Source organism: Fusarium solani (genome assembly GCF_023522795.1).
Source record: "Fusarium solani strain SB1 chromosome Unknown bctg00000001, whole genome shotgun sequence".
Lineage (NCBI taxonomy): Eukaryota > Fungi > Ascomycota > Sordariomycetes > Hypocreales > Nectriaceae > Fusarium > Fusarium solani.
In genome coordinates, this window is record NW_027072156.1 from 5,086,274 (window position 1) to 5,110,654 (window position 24,381).

General features: G+C 50.4%; 12 protein-coding genes across 12 annotated transcripts; 6 read left to right on the forward strand and 6 right to left on the reverse strand.

The window, feature by feature from the left end:
• Nucleotides 1–990: 990 nt before the first annotated feature.
• On the forward strand, nt 991–2,096 carry MRS44_003717 (uncharacterized protein; the record flags this gene model as incomplete). Its single annotated transcript, XM_046283026.1, has 3 exons — nt 991–1,358; nt 1,409–1,758; nt 1,813–2,096. The coding sequence occupies 3 exons, from the start codon at nt 991–993 to the stop codon at nt 2,094–2,096; spliced, it is 1,002 nt and encodes a 333-aa protein (XP_046137836.1).
• A 221-nt stretch (nt 2,097–2,317) lies between these two features.
• On the reverse strand, nt 2,318–2,864 carry MRS44_003718 (uncharacterized protein; the record flags this gene model as incomplete). Its single annotated transcript, XM_046279373.2, has 2 exons — nt 2,318–2,772; nt 2,858–2,864. The coding sequence occupies 2 exons, from the start codon at nt 2,862–2,864 to the stop codon at nt 2,318–2,320; spliced, it is 462 nt and encodes a 153-aa protein (XP_046137837.1).
• Nucleotides 2,865–3,481: 617 nt separating this feature from the next.
• MRS44_003719 (uncharacterized protein) lies at nt 3,482–4,898 on the forward strand (the record flags this gene model as incomplete). The annotated part of the gene is made up of 2 exons (XM_046283027.2): nt 3,482–3,785; nt 3,835–4,898. The coding sequence occupies 2 exons, from the start codon at nt 3,482–3,484 to the stop codon at nt 4,896–4,898; spliced, it is 1,368 nt and encodes a 455-aa protein (XP_046137838.1).
• A 485-nt stretch (nt 4,899–5,383) lies between these two features.
• MRS44_003720 (uncharacterized protein) lies at nt 5,384–6,164 on the reverse strand (the record flags this gene model as incomplete). The annotated part of the gene is made up of 2 exons (XM_065623307.1): nt 5,384–5,891; nt 5,932–6,164. The coding sequence occupies 2 exons, from the start codon at nt 6,162–6,164 to the stop codon at nt 5,384–5,386; spliced, it is 741 nt and encodes a 246-aa protein (XP_065479379.1).
• A 1,597-nt stretch (nt 6,165–7,761) lies between these two features.
• MRS44_003721 (uncharacterized protein) lies at nt 7,762–8,396 on the reverse strand (the record flags this gene model as incomplete). Its single annotated transcript, XM_065623308.1, has 2 exons — nt 7,762–8,140; nt 8,182–8,396. 2 exons carry the CDS (start codon nt 8,394–8,396, stop codon nt 7,762–7,764), a joined length of 594 nt encoding a protein of 197 aa, XP_065479380.1.
• A 1,043-nt stretch (nt 8,397–9,439) lies between these two features.
• On the forward strand, nt 9,440–10,908 carry MRS44_003722 (uncharacterized protein; the record flags this gene model as incomplete). The annotated part of the gene is made up of 3 exons (XM_046268529.2): nt 9,440–9,485; nt 9,562–10,777; nt 10,827–10,908. The coding sequence occupies 3 exons, from the start codon at nt 9,440–9,442 to the stop codon at nt 10,906–10,908; spliced, it is 1,344 nt and encodes a 447-aa protein (XP_046137841.2).
• A 1,701-nt stretch (nt 10,909–12,609) lies between these two features.
• MRS44_003723 (uncharacterized protein) lies at nt 12,610–13,569 on the forward strand (the record flags this gene model as incomplete). Its single annotated transcript, XM_046275438.2, has 1 exon — nt 12,610–13,569. The coding sequence occupies one exon, from the start codon at nt 12,610–12,612 to the stop codon at nt 13,567–13,569; it is 960 nt and encodes a 319-aa protein (XP_046137842.1).
• A 137-nt stretch (nt 13,570–13,706) lies between these two features.
• On the reverse strand, nt 13,707–14,957 carry MRS44_003724 (uncharacterized protein; the record flags this gene model as incomplete). The annotated part of the gene is made up of 4 exons (XM_065623309.1): nt 13,707–13,980; nt 14,031–14,378; nt 14,629–14,693; nt 14,739–14,957. The coding sequence occupies 4 exons, from the start codon at nt 14,955–14,957 to the stop codon at nt 13,707–13,709; spliced, it is 906 nt and encodes a 301-aa protein (XP_065479381.1).
• A 186-nt stretch (nt 14,958–15,143) lies between these two features.
• On the forward strand, nt 15,144–15,616 carry MRS44_003725 (uncharacterized protein; the record flags this gene model as incomplete). Its single annotated transcript, XM_065623310.1, has 2 exons — nt 15,144–15,439; nt 15,490–15,616. The coding sequence occupies 2 exons, from the start codon at nt 15,144–15,146 to the stop codon at nt 15,614–15,616; spliced, it is 423 nt and encodes a 140-aa protein (XP_065479382.1).
• A 413-nt stretch (nt 15,617–16,029) lies between these two features.
• On the reverse strand, nt 16,030–18,726 carry MRS44_003726 (uncharacterized protein; the record flags this gene model as incomplete). Its single annotated transcript, XM_046283028.2, has 8 exons — nt 16,030–16,659; nt 16,722–16,904; nt 16,957–17,292; nt 17,372–17,628; nt 17,686–17,876; nt 17,938–18,209; nt 18,290–18,582; nt 18,645–18,726. 8 exons carry the CDS (start codon nt 18,724–18,726, stop codon nt 16,030–16,032), a joined length of 2,244 nt encoding a protein of 747 aa, XP_046137844.2.
• A 2,020-nt stretch (nt 18,727–20,746) lies between these two features.
• Nucleotides 20,747–22,141, reverse strand: MRS44_003727 (uncharacterized protein; the record flags this gene model as incomplete). The annotated part of the gene is made up of 1 exon (XM_046278292.1): nt 20,747–22,141. One exon carries the CDS (start codon nt 22,139–22,141, stop codon nt 20,747–20,749), a length of 1,395 nt encoding a protein of 464 aa, XP_046137845.1.
• A 587-nt stretch (nt 22,142–22,728) lies between these two features.
• Nucleotides 22,729–24,285, forward strand: MRS44_003728 (uncharacterized protein; the record flags this gene model as incomplete). Its single annotated transcript, XM_065623311.1, has 1 exon — nt 22,729–24,285. The coding sequence occupies one exon, from the start codon at nt 22,729–22,731 to the stop codon at nt 24,283–24,285; it is 1,557 nt and encodes a 518-aa protein (XP_065479383.1).
• Nucleotides 24,286–24,381: the final 96 nt, after the last annotated feature.

Sequence of the window (24,381 nt, forward strand, 5' to 3'; positions counted from 1 at the left end):
TCTTAATGCCTAGCTCCTTGATGTCGATTCCCCGTACTGAATGAGCATGCGATGGGAAGCAGGGCCATTATCCCACCAGGTCGGCGTTGCGGTAAGGAGTGCATGCAGGTGGTATCTGATCATACTTGAATTGGCGTTTTAGTTAGTCTGGAGCTAAATAGCTGGACCTGGGGTTACACGCTACTTACCTTGACTTTGCGCTGTTTATATGCGTCATAGGCTCGCTTGCTTATGGCTAGGGGGCTTATGGTATTGTTTATAAGACGAGGGTGGGGAATGGGAAATTTAAATTTCGCTGAGATGAAGGAGTAAAAAGGGAATATTTAGTCGGGCTGGCTACCCTACAGCTTAAATTATAACTCGATATAATTACATAACGAGGTAGAATATATAAGTAAAGTTAAACGCGTTATTTAAGATCGGTATATATAATATTAAAAAATAAAAAGACTCCTCTTATAGAGAAAGAATTACTATTATCTTTAGATAATAAGTTACTTTTTAGCTAACTATTTAGTGAGACCTTTGCGGTAGGGCCTTAAAGATCTGGGAATGTAGGAAATAGGCGTTGCATCACGACTACCATATCTATTTACCTACCTTGAGCATTATCAAGCCATGTCAGACAATTTTACCACTGATTTGAATCCTAAATAGCTCCTGACTCCATTCTGTTATCATGATCCTGGTCAGGACCACTCCTGTTGCCGGCGCCTGGTGGCCACAGCTGCCAAAGCCATTCAACCCTACCGAGTGCTATGATCGTCGCGAAGCCCGTCCCACTTCATGCTCGGACTTCTGTAAAAAGTCCAGTGTGTCTGAGATGTCGCAAAAGCGGAAAAACAAGGCCCTCCGATACTCATATCAGCTTCAATTATAAAAACAAAACGTTGGCTCTTGATTCTTGGCCAGTCCCAGCAAAGCTTCGCCCTTCAAATCCATCCACAACAATCCCATTCTATTTCCAATTCGTTCTTCTGGAAAATCAACATGGCCACCAACAGACGGGAAGGCAATACCCCAATCACTGTTGCAGTTGCCGGAGGCACTAGGGGCATGGGTCTCGCCATCGTCCATGAGCTGAAGCGATTTCCCGATCTTTACACTGTCAAGATTCTGAGCCGAAATGCCGACGCAAGCCAGGCTGGTGAGCTTGGGGTTAAGATCATCACTGTGGATTATTCGGACATCAAAGACATCACCAACGTCTTGGAAGCTGAAGTCCATACGCTGATTTCCAACGTCTTTATCTCTGACGGAGTCACCCCATCCCAGCATAATCTGATCTATGCTGCTGAAGCCTCGGCCGTGGCCAAGAGGTTCGTGCCTAGCACATTCGATGTTCCATATGATGAGGAGTAAGTCTAGTATTTCCCTTCGGTTACCCACTGCTAATGTAGCGTGAAAGAATGGCGTCCGTCCTGTACACCGGCGGGTACAAGCTCCATATCGAAAAGATCCTCACGATGACTAAAAGCCTCGAGTGGACAAGATTTCACAATGGCTTCTTCCTTGACTATTATTTCTCGTCAAAGATGAAGACCTTCCTGACCCCTGGGAAGTACATCGCGGACTTGGACTCGAAGAAGGCCATCATTCCTGGTGATGGCAACGCTCCTGTATCGTTCACACATACTCTGGATGTGGCCCGGTTTGTGGTCGCCAGTCTGTCGCTTCCGCAGTGGCCCAGCCGCCTGTACATGTCCGGAGACTACCTCACCTGGAACGAGTTCATTGATATTGCGGAAAAGGCATCGGGTAGGTTGCATTGAAACGTTTTTAATGCTTCAATAATGAACTGACACACTTCAGGCACCAAATTCGAGCGAGAGCACAACGACCTTGAGGATCTCAAATCCGGAGACATCACCCGCTTCAAACAGCTGGATGGTTGGGAAGTTTTGTATGAGTATTGGCCCAAGAGGATGGCAGAGAGACTTCCATCGGCGATTCAATACTTCATGGGAGCTGGATTGCTGGATACTAATCGATATGGGCCACGGTTGAACGACTTGTTCCCCGGTATCAAGCCCCTCACTGCCCGAGATGCGCTGGAAAGCTACTACAAGGGCATAACTCCTGGTGGCTTCGATTAAATTTTCGAGTTCTAACTCCATGTCTTTAGAACCGTCCAATGGTATCTCGTTTTGTCTTGATTCCCTGATTATACGATCATCTTATTCTCGGTGTGATCGCTATGAAGGGCAGGTAAACGGTCGTTAACAGACCCTGGTCATCTGGACACATTGAACACTACGACAAAAGAGAAACTCATTTCAAGTTGCACTATCTTTTTATAGCCGTGATCCCGCATGCATCACACCCAAGTCTCTTTCTCCAGCGTGATTCGAGCCTTGTCAATGGAATCATTGTACAACTTAGCCAACTGCTGCTTCATAGCCTCCTCTGCTCCTGGAATCACACTATCCGCAAACCCTTTCCACGTCATCTCAGTCTCGTCCTGTCCCATTTTTTGCAATTGTATCAAGCCAAGGGCGCCAGTAGCGGGAAGCTCAGGTGAGTCGGCAATCGAATACGCAAACGAGTGGGTGCTCGGGTCGATGTATTTCAATGTCTCATGTACTTTGCTTCCATGAATTGTAAGAACTCGAGTAGATCCGACGCCGAAGCCGTGTAGCTCTACGGCAGTGCAGCCAGCGATGTAAAGGTGGGCGGCTCCGAAAGAGGACCACAGTGCCCAGGTCCGAGAAATGGGGCTCTTGAAAGTCCTGGTTACTTGACCCAAGAGCAACTTCGATTTGACAAGTGTTGCTAGAGTTCAATGTTAGACTAGGGACAGTGTCTTATCCAATTTCAGGTTGAATCCAGTGGAATCGGTGTGTTGGGAAGCTCATACCTGCCATAGTTTATCCTGTTACCAAACTCTTGGCTTCCCCAGCTTTGGAAAGGGGCATCTCCACGGTATTTAATAGACCGGGCCACTTCAAGGCACTGCAGATCAGACAAGATGTGCTAAAATTAGGTGTACAAGGAACAAGAAAAGAGGCTAGCCCTTGCAAGATGACAAAGCCTCCGCCTACTAACCTATTTTCATCCACCTAAAACCCTGCATTTTGCGAAGTCGTCAAATTAAGCTCGGCCTTTCGGCCTTTCGGACTTTGGACGTCATTCAGAAGAATAAGGTTCGCAACACCTCGTGGCATGCCTAAAATCTGCCAAGCTGAACAGAGAGCTGCATCCCGCGGATTCCGTATATGGCAAATCAAAACCGGCATAGCGTCATCGTGAACCACCAGTGCAAGATAGAACTCGGGGTCTGAAGACCGCGTTCAGCGGACCTTGGACAGCTCGATGACGGCCGTGTCTCCGTGATACATCGTGAGCCTGAACAAAGGCTCAAATGATGGGTATATAATAGGTTTCGCTCCGGTGAACGGTAAATTCTCATCAAGACAGCATCCTCACCTCTTCACCTGGACCCTTGAGCAACCTCTTCCCATCGCACAATCTCGATCTCGAAATGGCACGCTCTTTAGCAACTTGCTTGGCATGGTGTCTTGCCACAGCAAACGTGTTCGCGGCACCAAGCCCCGAGAGTTGTCTCTTGGCATCTGTTAATGGGCAGACTGAGAGGGCTAGATTTTCTGGTGACACCGGGTTTCAATCAGACCATGTCCGTCCTTACAACCTCAATTTCCCATACGAACCATTTGCTATTATCTATCCCATCGATGCTTCAGAGGTCTCGAGCATTGTCGTGTGCGCTTCCAAGTACAATCGCAAGATTCAAGCAAGAAGTGGCGGGCATGACTACACGAACAAAGGTAAGTCCCTATTACCCAGTTTCAACCGAATTATTTACCAACTCTGCAGGCATTGGTGGAAACGATGGCGCCGTCGTGGTGGACCTCAAACATATCAACCATGTCCAAGTCGACTCAAGCGGTGTGGCCAAGGTTGGGGCTGGCAACCGACTCAAAGATATCTGCGAGAAGCTCCATTCTGCTGGCAAGAGATATATGCCTCATGGATCTTCACCCACTGTGGGAATTGGCGGTCACGCAACTGTTGGTGGTCTCGGACTTCACAGCCGACTTCTTGGTACCTCGCTTGACGTCATGACGAGTGCGGAGATTGTCCTTGCCGACGGCACCGTCGTAACCACCTCCAAGACGCAACACCCAGATATCTTCTGGGCCCTGCGGGGAGCCGGTGCAAGCTTTGGTATCGTCACTAATTTCTCCTTCCAGACCTATCCTGAACCTGAAGAGGTAGTCAACTTCGCATTTACTGTGTCATCTGAGGACCCAGCACAGCTCTCCGACGCCTTCAAAGCCTATCATGAAATCACCACTGATAAATCGCTTGATCCGCGGCTCTCCTCTGTGGCTATCATCGGCAAGGGCTCTGTCCTAATCAGTGGGGTTTTCTTTGGCGCAGAAGCAGACTACAAAGCCCTCGACTTCGAGAGCCGCATTCCTGGTATAACTGAGCGCAACATTGTTGCTGGACTGAGCTGGATGGGACATATGAACCGCACTTTCGACAGCATATCCAACATCTTCCCAGAACAGTCATACTTTTACGCCAAGGACACGGCCATTGGCTACTCAAGCTTGCCCAGCAATGACAGTATTGACTCCGTGTTCGAACACCTACAGAACTCAGACTCCGGATCCAAGAGCTGGTTTGTTTTGGTCGATCTCTATGGAGGCGCTGTGAACGATGTGCCCAGCGACGCCACGGCATTCCCTCACCGCGACCTTGCCTACTTTTTCGCGCTGTATGCTCAAACCGAGTCGGAGACGTCACAGACTGCGCACGAATTTGCCGACAAGGCCGTTCTTATCTACCAAGGCGGCCACCCTGAGAAGTATCTGTCGTATGCCGGCTACACCAACTTGCGGATCAAGGCGAGCGCACAGAGGAAGTACTAGGGCAAGAACCTTGCGAGACTAGAGAAGATAAAGACTACAGTCGATCCGAAGGATGTTTTCTCTTCGCCTCAGGGTGTGAAGCCACGTGGAGGTAAATTCTAGAAAGACTGGGTTTTCTACTGGCCTTCTTGTAAAGAAGAGTTCTGCTATTAAACAATAACGCCAGGCAATACTATAGAATTTCTTTCTTTCCATTGATGAAGTCTCTAAAAAAGACCATTGGTCACAACATCAAAAGACACATTCACCAGTATTTGACAGCAATAAACCCCATACCGTAAAACACCGTAGTATCCAAGAGATTTGTAGAAGGAATATCCAAGATATAAGACTAAGGACATGTAACCCCGTTTCTTAAAATACAACTTCCTAAGAGCCCACCCTCTAAAGCGCAAGCGAGTATCATAGTAATAGAGAATCAAGCCGGGGGCCTTTATGTTTACAGCCACTCCCCAGAGAAACCACAGCGATGCTACAGGTGAGACTTAAATAAAAGCCTTATCCAGGTTGTTGAAAAAGTTGCCATCCTTGAAGGGAACATTGGCCTTGCCGAAGTTGGCGTTCTGAAGGGCATTCCTGGATCGGGCATCCATAGACTCCCACTGAAGAAGCCAGTGGGTGTCTCCCCTGGTGTTGCTCATCTGCAGGGCATGGTTTAGGCCAAGCTGAGTGAAATATTCAACCTTGACCTTGTCGCCCTCCCGGATGGGGTTGGTGGTGCGGGAGTAGTCGCCATGACCGGACGCGGCAAAGCCAACGATGCGGGGATTGGCATTGTCAGGGTTGTCGATCCAGACTACAACGTTTTCCCAGTCGTGGCGGTGACCACCAACGACGTTGCCAGCATTGGGCTGGTCCTTGGGGAAATACCAAGCGTACATAAGGCCGAACTTGCCCTTGTGCCATGCCCCACGAACATAGGTCTGGCCCTTGTTCCGATCGCGGCAACCAGCGCTTGGGTTGCCGGAGTCCTGAAGACCGCCACTACCGACACTGTTAGACACAAAGCAGAGGAAGGCTATGGCCACCTTACCTGATATCGACCTGCTCGTTTGAGGCGGTGTAGGGCTGGCATCCATGCGCAATATGCAAGAAAGGCTGGAAACGCTCCATGGCATTGCCAATTTTTCCACCCTGAGTCTTGGGAAGGACGGGTCCAATCGAGTCGTGTGGAACGATAGCCCGGGCCTGAAGCTTGCCATCCACCGGAGTGGTGCTGGCGATGCCGAAAAAGGCCAAAACGGACAGGAGGGCGGCAGAACGCATGATGAAGGCTGTGGGCGAGGGTAGGCTGAGAGGAGGGTTAATAGAGTAAGCAGAATGAAGGAAAGGTGCTTGAAGGGTGACACCTGAAATGTTGCTGGAAGGAAGTGGTGTCACACTTATATAGTCATCTTTGACAATTTGACCTTTCCCAGTTCAAATGCGAGAACGGGAAGTGGAAGCATACGGAAAGTTAAATCGTAACTATTACCTGCCATAAAGGACTATTAAGGTAAGCCAGGTGGCCTTAAACCCTTGAGCCCATAGACCCCTGGCAGAATCCCTGGCAGAATGCCAGGATCTAGACAGGGGAAGAGGATGAAAGCGTAGGTGGACATACCCTGCCCAGGAAGACTGGCTGGTCGCAGGCCCGAGCCCATATCGAACCCAGTTTGGCGGCAGAATGATTAATTAGAGTCTTGCTTAGGGTTTATCAAGTTAGACCACAACAACAAACTGTCATAGTTACGCCCCCTAGTCATTCTGCCCCTGCTCTGTCGATGCGGTAGATATAGTACTTAGGAAAACTGAAGCCCTAATGCGGCCGAGGATATCTTACCTGTCCTGACGAGTATGGATAAGCCAAGAGATGCTTGAGCTAGCCAAATATGATTAGAACTCAAAGTACAGGAAAGCCAGTTAGTCACGACCTGCACAGCAAATCGGTCAAGTGCGGACGGGATAGTGTAATGGACCTTCCCATCTGGGTTATGCTTATTCTCCGGCATTAATAAATAGGCGAGCTCCAAGCCCCTGTAGGTATTCCATGAACTGCCCATAATAGCATGGTCCGTTGCGGAGCACATGTCATGCACGGATTTGGCACGTTTTCTCGTTCGTTCTCGTATAACTAAGCTGGGTCCTCCTAAAGTTTATTTCTAGCTGCGAAGTGACACGTGCTGTCCGCCGAGTAACTAGGCGCAAGTCCAGGTTCTACAAACCAATCCAGGAGCGGTTAGACAGCGACCTCTCCTGCGATGCAATGTCCGATTAGCCATCCCACAGCTAAGGCTTTAACAGTAAGACTCTGGTAAGTGAGCTTTGACAGCGGCAATAGAGACCCACCGTCCAGTCTGAATGTGTTGAGCCGATACGGCGCGTAGGTAATTATAGGTACATATCTTATGGGCTTTCCGCACCACCCCGTTCTCACCTACCAAGGCGACCTGCCCAAGAAGCATCTGTCTTGCGCCGGCTATACTAATTTTCGGGTTAAGTGACTTTGGAACACAATAAACTGCTATGCCAACGGCAAAAATTAAAGATGCCTTCTGCTAAGGCAGAGGCATTTTGGGCCTTATAAGCCAATTCCATGACAAGGGTTCAAAACGTTTAAGGATACTTTTCCTTGTCTGCTAGTGAATCAATGTCTTCAACCTAAATCACAAGACTTGTAATACCTCCACGCTCTAGAACTAACAAACTTGACTACTGTGTTGAATATATAGCTCTGCATCTCTATATGTATGTTAAGATACATACGCGCAGACATTGAAAGTAGGGAGCTGAGAAACTTGACAGCACCCGCTCACTTTGAAAGCACCGAATATATGCCAACAGAAGAAGAAAAAAATTCATCCAACCCCCTTTGAAGCGGTGCTTAAAAGCGATGCTGCGTGATTGTCATAATGATGCCAGCCCTAGTGGTGTATTCCGCAGACAAGATTCCCTCGGGCATCGCCTCCCCATTGCTCCTCAACCCTTCCACAAGAGTGCACAGCCCAGCGTCGGAGAATCCAAGAGATCCAAAGAGCGCGCATGCAGCCAGGTTGTCTGGGGCAATCATGGTGCGGACGCGGATCCTCGGGGCTGCATGGCGGAGGGATCGGAGATGATTGATTGCCTCTCTACAGAGGAGCTTTGCTACGCCCTTGCCTCTGTGGGATGGGAGAACATAAAGGCTGAGCATCTGCCACTTCTCCTCGTCTTCATCGGGTGCCACGGGAGGTTGGCCGGCTTCGGGGGGAGGATGTAGGCTTCTGCAGAGACAGGGCCGTAGACGGTCACTTGTGCCACCCACTCGCCATCAGAGTCGACCACGACGAAGGTATCTTTGGATGGGTTTCTTAGTCTAGACACCCATTCATGGTCCGGCAACTTGGACTCGGCCTCGTATGTTGATGAGAATGCCCTTGGCGTCTGTTGCAGAGCCGACAATCGCAGGGCCTTGTACTTGCTGACGAGGGACGGGAAGTCAGTATCGGATTTATCGATCTGCAGAACGGTGTATGCCATGGTGAGATTATGTTTAGTAGTAAGATTTGATGAGCATGTCTCTGTCGTATTTGCAATAAGATTATATGGAAGAGCGGACCGTTGGTATTGCATCATTTTGTGACTCAAGCCTGGGATGACTCAAAGGATCCTGAGTGCTCGTCATATCCGCGCTTGCTGTGCCACAAGGCATTAATTTTGTCTAAGGCCAATCAGAAGCGTTTTGGAGACGAAGATCAGCGAATTTGGGAGTCAGCATGACATCGAAGTGCTGCGCTGCATCTGCATACCTTAGGTTTGATGAAGTTGGGTTTGTCTAGCTACCTGTTGGCATCCGCACTTCGTCTGCCTTGACCAGAGTGTGTGATCACCAATATCACAGAAATCGCCCGTATTTATTTGTCTTATCCGATAGGTCAAATTGCTGCATTTTGGTTGTCAGCTGGCCGGTCACCTGCACAGCCCGGTCAAGGGCCCATCGACAGCCACTCTAGGTCCTCAAATAAGAGTCTCTCTTTCAAGACCCCTGCAACAGTAACTGCAAGCCTGACTGGGCTTTGTCCGGAGGTTCCCATATGGCCTGCGCTTGATATAAAGACTCCCGCAGAGTCTAATCAGGGTCCTCCATCTTTTCCGTCATCGAGTCTAATAAACACTGATCAAGAACTCTAGCTGTGCACCGCTCCACTCAGTCTCCGCCTCTATCAACACCTCAAAAATATCATTTCAAAATCTCTGAAGAGAAGGGCGGGGCGACCCTGGCAGACTGGCTTGATTCTTCTACCTTCTTCTGTCCTGCTGCGAGATCTTAGTGAGAAGGGAAAATGTGCTACTGCGATCTGGTCAAGCTCAGCTGCAGCCATCGAGTATGGAGCGATATACGGCAGCCGTGTGACGATACCGAGGCTGGCCGTGAGTGCCAGGGGAGGCGTATTAGGAGGCACGTTTACCTTGGTACGAACGATATCTGCTTGCACTGCCAGAGAAATAAAAATCCAAGTACAATCGACCCCTACAGGGCCAGTCTTTATGACAGTGCCGCGTCATGCCTCACTGCCCCCAATATGATCCTACGAACTCATATTCCTACGCCAGGTGTTATTTCCGCAGGTAAAGACTCTATTCCCAAACCATTGCCGTGCAGGCACTTTTCACACGATCAGTATAATAACTCGTATCCTTATAGCCTGGGACCCAGAATCTGGTTTCTTAGCGACAAGCGCCGACACTGACCTGAAGCTTAAGGAGCTGCCAAAAAGATTCGCAGAGGATCGTCAGAGGCTTATTAGAAGAGTCTTGGGGGCCATGAGACACTCCAAAGGCCCCAATCGGGAGCTGGACCCGCCAGCCAGCAGCCCTTCAAGGCTATCCAAGGCCATATCGCAAACTACAGAAGGCTCGGGGTCACCTTATTCACGGCTCAACCTCGAAACCCGACAGATCCGATTGCTCGAGTTACGTCCCGGCAAGAATTCTGAGGATATGTCATTATCCTTTCGATGTATGGAACTTCCCAACTGTCCATCGTATATTGCACTCTCCTACACTTGGGGAGACGAAGAAGCTACCCGGAATATCAACATTTGCGGAGGCGGGACCATCAACATACGCGAGAATCTCTGGTCCTTTCTCCGCCTACAGAGCTCCACCATATCTGAGCCTACATTCTTCTGGATCGACGCAATCTGCATCAACCAATCCAACGTCCACGAACGCAACCATCAAGTCAACATGATGAAACAAATATATGTCAATGCGTCCGAGGTCTATATCTGGCTAGGACTTGAAAACGATAATAGCGATCTCGCAATGGACTTTATCGCTACAAAAGGTACACGAGGACTCAGGCGCCGGGGTCCTGGGTTTCACACTATTTGGCCGAGGCATGTTGGCAAGGCTCTGAGCGACTTGTGCGAGCGTGCCTACTGGAGAAGGATGTGGATCATTCAGGAGATTGTGCACGCTGACAACATCACTGTCTGGTGCGGAGCCAAGTCTTTCAGATGGCACGTCCTTGAGAGTCTCTATCTCACTCTTAAAACCTTGGAAGAAACATCGTGGTTTGCACACCATCCGCATGCAATAGGAGTATTACAAAGCTCGGCTTGTACCATGGTCTGGCAGCGTGCACACTGGCGACATCCTGACACCCCACCTCCACGACTTCAGGACCTCATCGACATCTTTCGCGACTGGCAATGCACAGATATCAGGGATAAAGTCTTTGCCCTGGTGAGCATGGCAAGTCATGAAACAGCCATCGTTCCCGATTACTCCAAATCAGCTCTGGATGTCTATTGGGCAGTTCAAGGCAAGCACAACGGTGATAAAGACCAGTTCTACAACATGTTGTCCCAGATCCTGGCGATACCGCAAGGCGACTTGAGGTTGGAAGGAGACATGTAAGTGCTGATTTAGAAGGGACGTGGGACCCAAGCTAACGTCAGGTAGGATCGAATACAACCGGCACCCCCCAAAGCAACTGGTGCTGAGCGCTCTGTTTGGCGGCTATTTATACAAAGATGTTGTGTGATATGCGGTTTTCAAGCTCCTTATCTAGTCTAACCACAGCTAGGTGGATGCCAAATAGCATCTAAGAGATAGGAGAGAATATTTCAGCGGTTGAAAGGAACCGTAAACGTCCTTGTTTTCGCCAACTAAGACGATTTCGTACGCGGTAGAGGAGCTTGTGGGTATGGCACAGGAGAACTCCTATTTCGCAGTAATAGATTGGTCGCCCAGTGTGGTGAGAGTTCCCATATCGAAGCCGTTTTCATCGATAGGGAGGGGTTGGCCAAGCATCTACGTACGAGATGGGTCGCACACCTTGTCCGATTCTTCAAGATCTATGTGAAGGGCCTAAAATGGGCCAGGGTGAAGGCTCCTCCTCCATTGATATCCCGCTGCTCGCTAACACAATCATTGATGAAAACTACGTCTTCATCAGGCTCGACAGCGTGTCAGTTCCAGCCCGTTTGCCACAAAACCTTGCCTCGATTAGATTAGAGGGTTGAGTTGGTCATTGATGTCTCTTTTATATACTCTTGGCCTCATGCTGATAGCAATATGTACCGCCACCTTTGACCACGACATAAGGTACATCACTGCTTTATTCAAGCCTCAGGTGTGATCCAAAGCAGTCTTGGCTGGTCTCGGCAATGTGAACAATCCTTCTCGGCAGGCATATTGGCCGGCTGGACGCCTACTTCGACGTTTCGGTTCACCGACTTGGCGAGCTCTAATTCGAGTGCCGTATAAGCGGCACGCCATCTTAACCTATATGATTCCACTGGGCTAAGTAGCTGCCATTCTTGATACCTATTATCAGGGCACGCACGCTTTGCTGGGGCATTTCTCCACCAGGCCGACTCGGATATGGAAATCCGCCCATCGCAAGCAAAGTCTCAACAGTTCAGGTTTTTATCTCATAGATCCTAGACACTATTTTGGCTGCATCAAGGTCCTCAATGATAGGCCTCCCAGGTTTTATGGTTGCTCGATGATCAACAAACGAAGAGTTTGCCTTTCACAATACCCACCCCAATAGCGATGCTAGCCTTTGCGCCAAACTCCTCGTTGCATACAACGGCGCATAGATACTACGTCAGACCTTTTGGACTTTCACTCGAAGGGGAGTCAGGAAAATTGTGCCAACCACTCAGTCTTGAATTGAGGAGTTTGATTCCATCATGTAGTTTATACTTTGATCAACGCATTCCGTTTCTCTGAGAGACGGACTATCTATAAAATGTGCGGTGAGGGTGAGTTTCGCCGTGCAAGGCAACATTCGGCGAATAATGCCTATCCAATGATTTAAGCTAGATCGAATGCAGCCCCGACCTCCGGCAGCTTGTTACCATCCCTGGTGGATGAAGATCCGAGCGTCTGGATACGCGGGTTGCCTGCTGACCGTTTCACACCCTCGCAGTCCAATCAGAAGCCCCCCTGGGCCAAAGTCGCCCATGGCGGTGACCCTCCAATTTGCTATTTGTAGTAAGCGGTGACGGAGGGCCAGCGTCCGAACCCATGATGCCGAGTTTGGAAACGGGCGGAGAATTTCCGTAACTTTGGTGATAATTATTCCGTGGCGCGCTTCCAAATGCAACCCTTAGCAGCAATGTTTCAGCTTAAGTGCCGATGGAGGATATAAGGGATCACGGCGCTCCTTGGAGTCTCGGACTAAGGAAGCCAATCTCACCGAGCTTTCACAGAAAACCACGGATTCAAGCTGAAGATGGTGCCCATGTGGAAGCAACTCGTCAGTGGCGTGCTTGCCGTCACCTCCATGGTGGCTGGGGCCAATGCCGCGTATCCCAACCCTGGCGCTGTCACCGGCAACACCGGCGTTCATGATCCTACCGTGGTCAAGACACCTGGTGGTTCGTACATCATGGCTCACACCGGAGCCAATGTGGCACTCAAGACCTCCTCCGACCGAACTGCCTGGCGCGATGCCGGCGCCGTATTCCCCAACGGTGCGCCGTGGACGACAACCTACACCAAGGGCGACACCAACCTCTGGGCTCCGGATATTTCTTACCACAACGGCAAGTACTACTTGTACTACTCCGCCTCGAGCTTCGGATCTCGCAACTCGGCCATTTTCCTGGCTACCAGCACCACTGGTGCATCCGGCTCGTGGACCAACCAGGGCGTCGTGATCTCGTCCTCCGACTCCAACGACTACAACGCCATCGACCCCAACCTGATCATCGATGCCTCGGGCAAGTGGTGGCTCTCATTCGGCTCTTTCTGGACCGGCATCAAGATGATCTCCATCGACCCCAGCAGTGGAAAGCGCACCGGCTCCACCCTTGTCTCTCTCGCCAAGCGCGACGCCAACGTTGAGGGTGCCGTTGAGGCCCCTTTCATCACTCGACGGGGCAAGTACTACTATCTCTGGGTGTCTTTTGACAAGTGCTGCAACGGTGCTTCCAGCACTTACCGCATCATGGTCGGCCGATCCACCAGCATCACCGGTCCCTTTGTCGACCGCAATGGAAAGAATATGATGCAGGGAGGTGGCACTGAGATTCTGGCTAGCCATGGCTCCATCCATGGCCCTGGCCACAACGCTGTTTTCACTGACAATGATGCCGACGTGTTGGTGTACCATTACTACACCAACGCTGGAGACTCTCGTCTGGGTATCAATCTTCTTCGCTACGACTCGGACTGGCCTGTGGCTTATTAGATCAGTTATGTGGGCTCTGTATATACGCATGGTCATAGGTAGTTGCCCGCTCTACGTTGGCCAATTTTTGTAGTCGCCCCAAGCTTATTTCAATGGGCGACACCGGACACATATATATGATGAATTAAGAGAAGCTACTAGCTATTGGCAGACCCTCTCACAGGCGCCCGTACCTCTCCAGGATGTTGTGATGCAATGTGTCTAGCGACGTTTCTCTCCCGTGGCTTGCCCGCTCCTCTCCCAAGTGAATCCTTGCAGCCTTCGACAGGGCACCAGAAGAGGACCAGGTTTGGAACAGAGTCGGGGTGCTTGGACTCTTTGTGATGAGTGAGGTCCTTCTTGTACCGGAATCTTTTGTTGCAGCCCTGTTCTTGGCAGTGGAACGGACGAGTGTGCTTCTTCATGTGGGTACTGTTAAGGTCAGTCTTGATCCCAATGAATAAGGCTAGAGTAGCTCTTACTTGAGTTGATGTAGTAATGCGAAAGTTTCGCCGCATTGGTCACAGATGAGAGGTCTGTTTGTTGTTGAGGCTGGCGGCGCTTGTGGAGAATCATCGGCAGCCTCTGCTTGAGTAAGAGGGACATGGGCCGCGATATCTGACGGTAAAGACTGGACGAAGGCATCGCTGCCCTCAAGAAAGATCTGATCACTCGCATCCCCTGTTGGCTCACCTCTGACCTGGCCAGCAGGCTCAGTCTCGTCATCTGGGAGTGGCCCAGCATTTCCACGGATCAACCAGGCAGGATCAACAGAGTCAAAAAGATAGAGTTCGTGATAATTCGATCCGCTGGTCCCTGACTGGTTGGAACTGGAAATAAAAAGAACGCTCTAGAAAACTGAAGCTGGGGGACCTGCCCGGAACAGAATCAGAGATGAGAGTAGTGTGGGGGAAGAAGTGATGTGATCAAACGAAGAAAGGAAAGACGGAAGATTGTTCCCACAGGGGGTTGGAAAAGGAGTGCCGTTCCAACGCCTGGGTTGGCCGTGAAGGGAAGAGAAAAAGGAATGCCCTCCACGGCGGAAGGCTAGCCATTTATGCTCCTGGGAGTTTCGTAAACCTTGGTTTGACTGTAGGTGGGCCACAGCCAGTGAACACGCCGGAAGCCAAGCTGAAGCCCAAATCCTGTAAGTGGTCGTGTCAAGGACGATGTGGCTGCTGACGCCTGACCAATGGTTGGCTGATAAGAATGGTAGGGCTCAAAATATGTAAGGCGTTACAGTGTGGCTTGCCGCTTGCGATAGGTGGTTGGTTCAACGTCATGGTAGGGCTCAAAAACGTCTGAGGCCGGATGCAGGAGGCCCACCAAGGTGCCAACAAGATACAGAGCATCGTCATAAAGATATGAGACTTGGCAATACGGGGGAGATTACCGAGACATTTGATCATTCTGAAGAGCCCCGAAAGCTCAGACAAAGTCTACTCATGGATGGATCACATGCCAAGATCGAGTGAATCTCCAGCACTGAGCGTTGGCTATAAGAACCCTACCAGCATATCGACAAGACAATAGCGGCACATCAATCTTCTCTAACTCAACTCAAACCATTATAACAATATCTCGTCCTGTCCACAATGTCTTCTTGCTTCTGTTGTGACGCCATCCGGCCCTACCGTCCCCAGCATCTTGACCACGAAGCCAAGTTCACCAGCTTCATGACCTGGGTGCACAAAGAGGAATCCGAATCTGGGGCCAATTCAACCGATCTCAACGAGATTCATCCATCTTTTGCAGTCCAGCTCGTGCGCCAGGTGAACTTTGGCCCTCTCGAAAGCAAGAGGTACTTCATCCCCCTCTCAGCTGCCACAGATGCATTCAAGGAAGTCACCGAAAGCGACCTGATCAGAGCCAACTTCCAAAAGCTCAATGCGTGAGTATGACTATTAGGTTGGTTTTCTTGTGGCTGAGACCCCAGTATAGCTACAAGAACTTTCGGTGTGACGCGCACAATCGGTTCTTCGAGGTGAACCTTTATCAGCGGGATCCCATCAACAAGCACCACTGGCGAGACAACCTGGCCCGCCCAGCCACGGATATTGACCTGTGAAAGTAGTCGACTACCTAACTGAATGTGTCGCGAGGGATTGCACCTTGGCCGTGTAGCCCTACTTTGGACTCGGGGGCGAACTGGTTATGTTACTTCATGGATCTTGTTGGATAGGTAGATTGAACAAGTAGCTGAAGTCAACATCTTCTTTGTTAAAACTTGCATAGTCTCCCCAAACTTATGAAACGAATTCGAAACGATGGTGCTCTCCTTCTTATCAAGCCTTATACACGGGATGGCCTCGGAAGATCACGATGGACGAGCCTCCTACATCATGCAAACGGCCTAACCATGATCCAAGCATCATCCATTTCCAGTGCACACAATCCCACAACTCAAGAACCAAAAGTTTTTCCTGCTTCCACAGACTTATAGGGACAACCATCCCAGTCGCAAGTATTCTGTCACCTTGGTTAGCCAGCTTCGGGAGAGACAACAGACACTTTTTCGATGCGTACCTTGTAGACGTTGGTTCCCCACCAAGAGAGGTGCTTAGATGCACCAGTGTAGAATACGGCAAAGAATATGAGAATACCAGCGATAGCCACCGAGCAGTCCAGCGCCGAGCTCAGAACAAAGTTGAAGCGGCGCCACCAGCTCTCCTTCCGGCGCTTGATGAGCACGCTAAAGAGAAGACCGAACAAGGCCCAGCTACCATAGTTGGTCCCTGACGCGGGAGGGATGTAGTTAAGTCCACCCAGGAAGAGGGGTACATGAATCTTGGACAGCCACTTGACCTGCGGGAAGACCCTCTTCCTCAAGAAGTGGACGGCAATTGGGAGAACAGCGCCGACGAGGAAGAACCAGAGCAGCGGACGATACAAAGCTCCCTTCTCGAAAAACCGACGGGGGCCAAGGGCACCCCAGACCATGCTAGTGTTGAAGTGAGTGCGCGAAAAGGGGCAGGTGAATCCGTTGGGTGCGGTCTTTGGGTTGCAGACGTTGGGGATATGGTCCAAGGCCCAGTTGAGGACGGAAACCTGTCCAAGAGTGCCGACGACGAGGCCAACGACCTGAACCACGAAGAGGCTTCTTGGAGGGATCTAGAAAGATGGTGTCAGCAAAGAGATCTAGGCAAATATAGGAGAACAAGTCGAGCACAAACATTGCAGTATATGCCGAGCTTCAGGTCTTGTGCAAAGGCCAGTCCCTTAATGCCTGAAATGTATCCAACGTTGAAGAACCATATGTTGGCCAGAACCTTTCCTTCCCATACGTAGCCGGCGATGATGCGGCAGAAGATGTCGATTTGAATCTTCATGTTGCTGGTAGCATACACCCAGGCAAGCTGTGTATATAGTAAGCAAGAGAGAGGACCGATTTTTAAACTGGAAACTCACTGGGATGAAGAAGATGGCGGATACCGCCATTGCAAATATGACTCCGTACCATCGCAGTTGAACTGGATAGTATTCGTGTGCAAACAGCCCGACACCCAGGGCAACGAGAGCTGCCGTTGCGTACCACCAGGCTGGGACCTCTTTGTACTGGGGCTGGAGTCTCTGACGAGATGAGCCATCCTTGGCTGATAGGCCGTGCCCGTCCTTATGGAACATTGTTCTAAAGGCAAGTGCAATCTCCTGGCGCTTTTCGAGGAAGAGCCAGACAAAGAGCGAAGAAATGGTGGCGAACGCAAGACCGAATGTGTTGAGGGCATAAGTGACAGGAAGATAGATCTGCGGTTTCTCGGTGTGAGGTCTTTATCCCAGCATGGGGGGAAACGTTGATATCAGTGGACCCGGGGTAAGAACTTACAGGAGAGTACTCTTGGTATTTTTCGAGGTCGAAAGCAAAACCATCACGCTTGTTAATGACCTTAGACACATTAAAGACCTGGCCCATATTGTCGTAGATTGAGTTGCTCTGCATAGGCAGGTAGGCAGACCACCACGTGTTCGTGTAGTAGAGGGCTGGAGTGACGACGTAGATCCAGAGCACGAGTGAACCCAGAACGTTGAGGATGGCCCAGGTTGGCACAACCAGAGGTGATCCGATGTAGGCGATCTGGCTCCCTGGGAAGATGTCAGGAACCATACAGTATTCACTACGACAAGGGGCCAGGAACTTACAGTCGAATGTGAAAGGCAGAAGCCCAATGCCGCTCTTCATGCCAAAGATCTGGTTGACCACAGGGTTTTTCGGGGCTATCCAGCAAACCCACGTGAAGTAGCCCAAGGCTGGGAAAATAAAGTCTGGAAGCCAGTACCAGCAGAAGGAGGCCATGAATGCCATGAGGAAAAACCTGTATCGGGAAACCGTGCTATTTTTTGTCCAGTAAGCATACGCAAGGCTCTTGGGCATCTAATCATGGGGAAACCTACCCTTCTACTTCCTCCTTGCGAGATGAGTGCAGCGCCGCGTTGAGAGCCGTGTTGCCCAAAACGCCCGGCCATACAAGGTCTTTCGGCTCCACCACAAGCGAACGACCCAGCCCTGCCAGGGCGAAGCCATAGAGGATGGTGGTCAGCGTAGCGAGGAGCTCAAACCCCCAGCCAGCATGCAGGCCGTAAAAGACGCGCTGCTCGGTCAGGACATCAGCACTAAGACGGGTGAGGAAGCTGAGGTTTGCCAGGATGTAGATGAGCATGTTTTCCTGTAAAATGCATGTCAGATCAAGGCCCCTTAGGAAGTTCTCCCTCATTCTTCCTTCATCCATTGCCAGCTTCTACTCACCTTGTAGTTGAAAGGACCTGGGTTCAAGCTGTGGCGCTGGCCGAACACCGTGACGCCCCAGTCTGGGACGACGTACTGCCACGCCTTGCCAATGGGGTAGGCTAGAAACTGGATAGCCGATTGGGACAAGCTAACGGATGGGAAGCGCAGGGTGTAGAGAGTGTTGACGCCACTGCCCACGAGACAGAAAGCGATGCCAATAGTCCACATGCGGATGGTGAGGCATGGTAGACTTGGGTCATCGGGGCGGAAATCAACGCCTGCCGCGCTCAGGACCTCTTCAACAGATTTCCCTGCCAAGTAAATCAGTATCACAGTAATTCAAGGTTTCATATAGCTTGAACTCCTGCCCTACCTGAAGATGTCTCAGTCCGAGCAAACTCTGGCTGCTCGCTACTTAAATCTGGTTCGGGGGAGGACTTGTCAACCGCAGTCATCTTGAATGATAATGCGAGGGAGTGTGCACTCTCTGGGTGGCTAAGGTGCTGATTGATTACGATCAGATAAGATGGCGGCCGAGGCCAAGATATCTATTCCCAAGATCCGCCAAGTCGGTACCACGGAAGAAGGGTCCCATCCACGAGGCTCGAGAACTGGAATACGCCACATTCTGTGGGGGTCCAGTTTGGGGGCTTCTGTGTGCCGAATGGCCCGATATTGAAGCATCAAGAGATTTGGTCATGTTCATGTAAGAGCGTGGATGTCTTGTTGTATTTCTTGGCTCATGGAAGTGGACCAAGAAGGGTTCTAGGTGTACCAACGCCGTTACGAGCCAGCGTCCGCCATTGGAGGGGACAGGGGGAAAGGTGATATTGCCCAAGTACAACTACGATTCTCACTCGCCTTCTACTTCACAAGGCAAGAAAACACTCTGATTAAAGTCCCAAATTCGACAGTCGGCCGATCGTTCGGAATGAAGCTGCCGTCTTCTCGGCACTGCCGTCAATTTCAAAGTGGAGCGGCTTCCAAAAGTGGGTAATTCCTTTCCTCATCTTGACTAGAATTGAAGGAGGCCAAGACCCGAACAAGTGCCGTTGTTTCCGTCGCGTGCTATACGAACTAAAGCTGACCTTGCAACGAGGCGCAGCAATAAATAACTCCACGCATCGAGCTAATTGCAGACTAGATTGGATGGGTTAAGCGATCCGAGTGGGATAAGATTAGATGGTTGTACCAAGTGAGCTTCGACAGTCTTGAGCGCGTTTTCCAACTCGTCTTTTCGTTTATCAATCTTACTATCCTAACCGGTCTGGGCGACTGTTTGTCATTGTCATAGCATGAACGCCTTTGCGTGAAGAGTCATTGCATGTTCACTCGAGCCCCGAGGCTCGTCATCTTGACTATGTTTCGCTTTTGATGGTTCGATATTACCGGTCGATGAACCAATTCAAGCTAGCAAAGGGAGAGAGTATGGCTTCCAAAGCTGACAAGGTTCTCGGTCTCCATTGCAGAGATAGCTACGAACGCATGAGGGTATGTGGGAATCTCTGGGACATCTCAAAAGGTCATGAAATTGTTGGGCAATCCTACCATTCTTGACTGCGTGTCTGCTGATTTGTGAAAAAATTGCTGGCACTTAGAGGCAATCCTGCTTGCGTAGTCGGGCTTCTGTTTTCACACGAGCCGAGGGAATAAAGAAGTGAAATGAGTGACGTATTGGGTTGAAGCTGTGAAAGCTTTCGAGTCTTGAGTTCAACCACGGATTGTAGCGATGTACCACGCATGTCGCTAGATGGCCGCTTATGCACGGTAGAAAAGGGAGAAAGCCCGCTGAGGAACTCGCAGAGTACTTGATGCTGTTTAGGGCTCGTGGTTGGCTTAAAGAATAGTCTGCCCCCGCTGTAGGGTACCTCGGTCGCTTTTGCCGGTGGCAGAGAGTGCTCATGTTAGAGAGCAACTTCAAGAGCAGAACACAGAATAAACATGGAAGCTAATAAGTTGTCTCACTCACGGCCTCCTCTTTTGGCGTTGGGATGAATTGGATGAGAACTTGACTAGGTTGAATGGTCGAGATGCTCTGAAGAGCCTTGTGTGAACAAAACACGAACACCGTGCAGAAGCGCAAGAAGGTGGTCCTCAACGGGCACTAGTCACGTGACTATAAGATAAGATAAGATAATACAAAGCCCCACAGGTACGTCATACCTGATAGAGTAACTAACCTTCCTCCTTTTTCTCTGTCGCACCTAAAAGCAATCTCGCGATAGCCTCACTTCTTACTCAAGGTAAACACAGATCATACCGCAATAAAGAATCTCAACATCGACAAGATGTTGACAAATATATGTCTTTTGAGAACTGTTGCACTATGACGAGACAGTGATGGTCATACTAGTATTGCATGAATTTTGACGCGATGCTTAGGGGATTTCTACTTAATGAGCTGTGTGAGAAGTAATAAGGAGTTGCACGGATACTAAAACAAAGGCTATAGCTATATATATATATTAACCCTGATTAAACTATAGATTCCCTAGCTGACCTCTTATCTGTCCTCTCTGTCCAGACGACAACAATAATAAAGCCAACTGCTAAAGAGCACATCAAAGCCAAGATAGACATCCACCATCCAAAACCAATATTTTTGATGGCAACTGGCGACACGACGGTGCCAATAGCGGCCAGGATGTTGCGGACCAAGTTCAAATCAGCTACGACAGAAGCACCAACTCCCGGCTTGATATCGACAAGGAAGGGCATAATAGTGGTGGTGACGAGCATGAGCCCCAGTCCGAACATGAAAGCACCAACCAAAGGGGCGACCCAGAATACCTTGTGCTCAACCAGCCATCCGTAGATGAGCAGTCCAGCCGGGACAAAGCCGACGCCGTACCACACCGTCTTGATTCTCTCAACAGGACGAAGCTCGCCATCATGGGTGAGCTGGTACTGGCGTAGCTTAGCGTCGCTCAACTTGCCGCCAAGGATGCTGCCGATTGCGTATCCCAGACAGTTGCTGATATAGCAAAGGCCAATCTCAATGGCGGAGAAGTTGTAGGGCGGCGCCGAGTAAGCGTAGGGGAGCGTTGTGTTGAAGCAGTAGAGACTGGCGAAGCAGATGCTCACGTAGGCGATGGTCAAGGCGATAGATGGCACCAGCAGGAGCTGCAACTTGGGCAGCGGAGCCAGTGCATCGCGCTTGACTGCCTTATACCACGGCATCTCCTGCTCTTGCTGACCCTCGGTGGTTTTGACCAATGTCTCGGGCAGGCACAGCATAGTGAGCATGGCAGCACTGAAGGTAAAGATGGCCATGAAATACAAGTTTGAACGCCAGCCAAGCCATACTTGCAAGGCACCTCCAATGATCGGAGCGATTAGAGGCCCGATCAGAGTCCCCAGGTAGAACCACCCTAGGGCCGATCCACGCTCGGTCGAGATATAGATGTCGCTGATAACACCGGCGCCAACGCTCTGCGCGGATGAGCAACCCAGCGCCTCGATAAGTCGAAATATAATGATCAGGGACAGCGAGTTGGAAACGGCACAGACGATGACAGCCGCCGTCGAGATGAGAAAACTTGCCACCAGCACAGGTCGGCGGCCGTACTCCTGACTCAAGGTACTCCACCACAACGGAGCAATCGCTAGGCCTAGGAGGAAGACGGTCGTAGTCAGGGCGACCTTGGTCTCCGTGGTGTGGAAGTAGTCCACCAAGGTTGCAAAGGATGGGAAGAGGATGCATGAGGCAAAGGGTGCTGTGAAGGCCGACAGAGTAATGATGGCGACAATAGCACGCTTCTGCCATATGGAGTGACTCTTTGGGTCCTCAAGTCTTCGTATGAAGCAGAAGCTATCAAACCATGTTTGCGCTGGCCGCGTGCACTTCTCGGTGGATGTAGTTTCTGACATTGTTTGTGATTCGATCTGATTTTTGTCTGAGGGATACTTGAATGTTATTAAGAAGTGAGGTGAAAGCTTGCTTGCTGTGAGATTGTTGTGAAAATAATAAAGAAATAGCACATACGCATATGCCTATATATATGCAGCCATGGTGAAAGATGATCTCATTGCAAGATAAACCCGGGGATTCGGGTTTTCAGGTCTCGGGAATTTCATCCGAAATGTTGGATCCAGCCACGCCAGACTCGTCAAGCCACTGTACCCGGACCAAGGATCTATAACCAATACCGTTCAGAAGAGCGGGTAAATCGGCAGCAGGATAAGCAGTTTGAAGCCTGACAGTGAGTACGATAAGGATAACCAAAACCTGGCACTGGAAGCATACTCTCGGTTTGTCCGTGTTATATCCACTAAGTACGAGGTTTTTTTAACCAAGTTCACCCAGAGACTGCGTTACTAATAAGCCACATGTGCTGACGCATGCGGGATTTTCGTTCGGGAATATAACTACCTATTAGCCTCTAGTTATATTCCCGACCACCTTTGACCTATAATCCCGATATCACCGACTCTCGCCAATCCACTCGACGCTGAAAATGAACAAAAGCTGCGTCGGCTGTGCCAGCTCAAAGCTCCGATGCGATCTTGACACAAAGGGTTCGCCCTGCTCACGATGCAAGTACAAAGATTTGCCGTGCGTCAGGGCTGGACGTAAGAAGCGAACAAGAAAAACGACGGCGACCCCGGCCACGACCATCATCAGCCCCGTTCCATCACCACAGACGGGCAGCAAGAATACCAATCCAGGGCCGTCACATGGGGAAAATGCCAACCTCCCGTTCCTCGACACACCGTCAGTGGGTGACATCGACTTATCTCAGCTTGTAGATATTGAAAGCATGTTTGACATGAGCTCTTGGACATGGAGCCCGGAGGATATGGCATCTATACTCGGCGAGACCGGCATACCCCAGAGCCATGGTTCATGGCCGGTATCCCCGGGAATTCCAGTCACAAGAGAAGGATTCCTGTGCCCAGATACGTTCCGCCTCCCAGCCAACTATACTCTGGACCTTGACAGCCCGGAGACCATCCCAGTGCATCGGCTTGAGACGTTGGCGAGACTGTTCTTTTCTCATTTCCATTATTTCATACCTCTATTACATATCCCGACATTCTGTCTTGCCTCGTCCGCTCCGGTCCTCGTTCGAACGATATGTTTCATTGGCGCTGGTTTTGACAGTGACCCATCATCCACATCGGACGCCAGGTTGTTGTATGGATCCCTTCCATCATTGCTCGCTAAATGCTGTCTCTTCTCCAATGGGACGTCGCCAACCTTTGAAGAGCTGCAGGCTTTGGTGCTACTGCAGTTTGCTACAGTGGCAAATGGTGGGAGTGCCGAGAGGGCTGCAGCGCGGCTTTTGCACCCTCTACTCGTCGCGGCAATACGGCACGAAGGGCTCCTTAAGATCCACGGAGAGTGCACGCGCGCGGCGCGGAACGCGCAGTTCTGGAAGCCATGGATCCAAAAGGAGTCGAACAAGAGGGTTCTCTGGGGCGTCTACGCCGTCGACTGCTACCAGTCGATACTCTGCGGCAGCAAACCCCTCCTCTCTCCGACAGACACGAGGGCATCTTTTCCGTGCGACGATGAGAGCTGGACCGCTTGCTCAGCGTCTTTGTGGGCTGCACTTCCGGCGCAGGATCCGTCGAGCTGCTTCCTATCCTCGGTCAAGGATTTGATGATGGGCCAAGCCCCTGCCGAGTCAAACATGACCATGTTTGGCATGAATCTGCTTATCCTGGCCGTGAACGCGTTGCTGCTGGAAGCCCAGACTTCAGTATTGCCAGTTGACACTTCTGCCCTGGACCAAGCGTTGCAGACATGGTTTACATCTTGGGAACAGTTCCGAGGACAGCCTCACATTCGCTCTGCTAGAACAGCAAGCTCCAATCTCATCTCAAACAGTTTGTCATTGTATTACTTGGCAGCTCACTTTTTGAGAAATGGACGTCCTATCCTTGATAATCAAGCTTATCTAGAAACGTCTGCCGATTCTAGGAACCCTCTCATAATTAGAGAACAGGCGTACCAAGAGGAAATGACGCGGTGCGTTAAGCGAATTCTTGGCGACTTCCAGGAGCAGTAAGAGAGGGATATTAATTATATTATAATCAGAGATCAAATGAAAGAATAGAGAAGAAACTGACTCATACCTGGTCGCACGCCCTTGGGTGCTAGACCG